The 1,028-nt window shown below is 52.7% G+C and overlaps 1 protein-coding gene across 1 annotated transcript in view; it reads right to left on the bottom strand.

Annotated features, from left to right (window-relative positions):
• Positions 1 to 942, bottom strand: part of FGF18 (fibroblast growth factor 18) — a 72,782-nt gene extending 71,840 nt beyond the window's left edge. Inside the window, exons 1-2 of the mRNA XM_010005469.1 lie at positions 803 to 942; positions 303 to 339 (exon numbers count right to left, since the gene is read on the bottom strand). Of these exons, the coding sequence (XP_010003771.1) occupies positions 303 to 339; positions 803 to 834 (69 nt within the window). The 5' untranslated portion in view covers positions 835 to 942. The remainder of the gene's footprint in view (positions 1 to 302; positions 340 to 802) is intronic.
• Between the last annotated feature and the right edge of the window lie 86 nt (positions 943 to 1,028).

Raw genomic sequence — 1,028 nt, forward strand, 5'->3', positions numbered from 1 at the left:
GCGGAGGAGCAGGGGAGGAGCGCCTGGGGAGGCCCCTCCCGGCCCTTCCCGGCCCTTCCCGGACCTTCCCGGCCCTTCCCGGCCCTTCCCGGCCCTTCCCGGCCCCTTCCCGGCCCCGGGGACCCCCCGGGCACCGCTTCAGCTCGGTGGTAAAACCTAGAAGGGATTTGGGGGGGAAAGAACCACCAAAAAAACCCAAGTGAAAGCCCTTAAGCCAAACCTGCCCGGCGCTGCGGGGTCAGCGCTGCCTTTGTCTCTATGTCCCATCCCCAAATGCCGAGAGGACAGAAAGTGACACGTACCTGGACCTGAAAGCACAGCAGCAGGAAATGTAAACATCTGGAGAGGAGAGAAAAAAAACAACAAAACAAAACAAAACAAAAAAAAAAAAAGGCGAGAAAAGATCAAAATGAGGCGGTAAAATGGTGAACGTTGGTTATTATATTTTTTTTTCTTTCTTTTTTTTTTTTGGTTTGGGTTTTGTGGGGTTTGTTTGGGTTTTTTTAAGGGTGTGGGAAGCGATGCTGGGCTGAATTAAATAAAAAAAAAAGGCTCGGGTGTCCCCGCGACCAGCTGATCGGAAAGGAAACGCAACCGGAGCCTCCGAAATGAAAGTAAAAATAATAGTGATAAATAAATATGACAATAATAAAAAGACGAAGAATCAAAAGGAAAATGAAATAAAAAAGAGGGGGAAAAAAAACAAACCCAAAGAGCCCGCGACCGGGGAAAAACGTGGAAAAAATAATCAAATAAAGAAAGAAAAAATGAAAAATAGGTTTAAAAATGTCAGGATCCTTACAGGCAAGTGCAGGCGGAGAGCAGTGAACACATCGCTGGGCAGGAGCGGGGGGAGGCCGGGGGTAGCGCGGGGCTGCCTCCCGCAGCCCTCACATGGGAGCGATCCGGCCGCCGAGCTCCGCTCCCTCCCGCGCAGCTCCGCGCAGCTCCGCGCCGCCGGGAACTTGTGGTACCGCCCGCTTTGCCTCCGCCGAGTGACTCGCCTCGGCATCGGCTTCTCCTCTCCC

This window comes from Chaetura pelagica, unplaced genomic scaffold, assembly GCF_000747805.2.
Source record: "Chaetura pelagica isolate M959 unplaced genomic scaffold, ChaPel_1.0 scaffold581, whole genome shotgun sequence".
Classification (NCBI taxonomy): Eukaryota; Metazoa; Chordata; class Aves; order Apodiformes; family Apodidae; genus Chaetura; species Chaetura pelagica.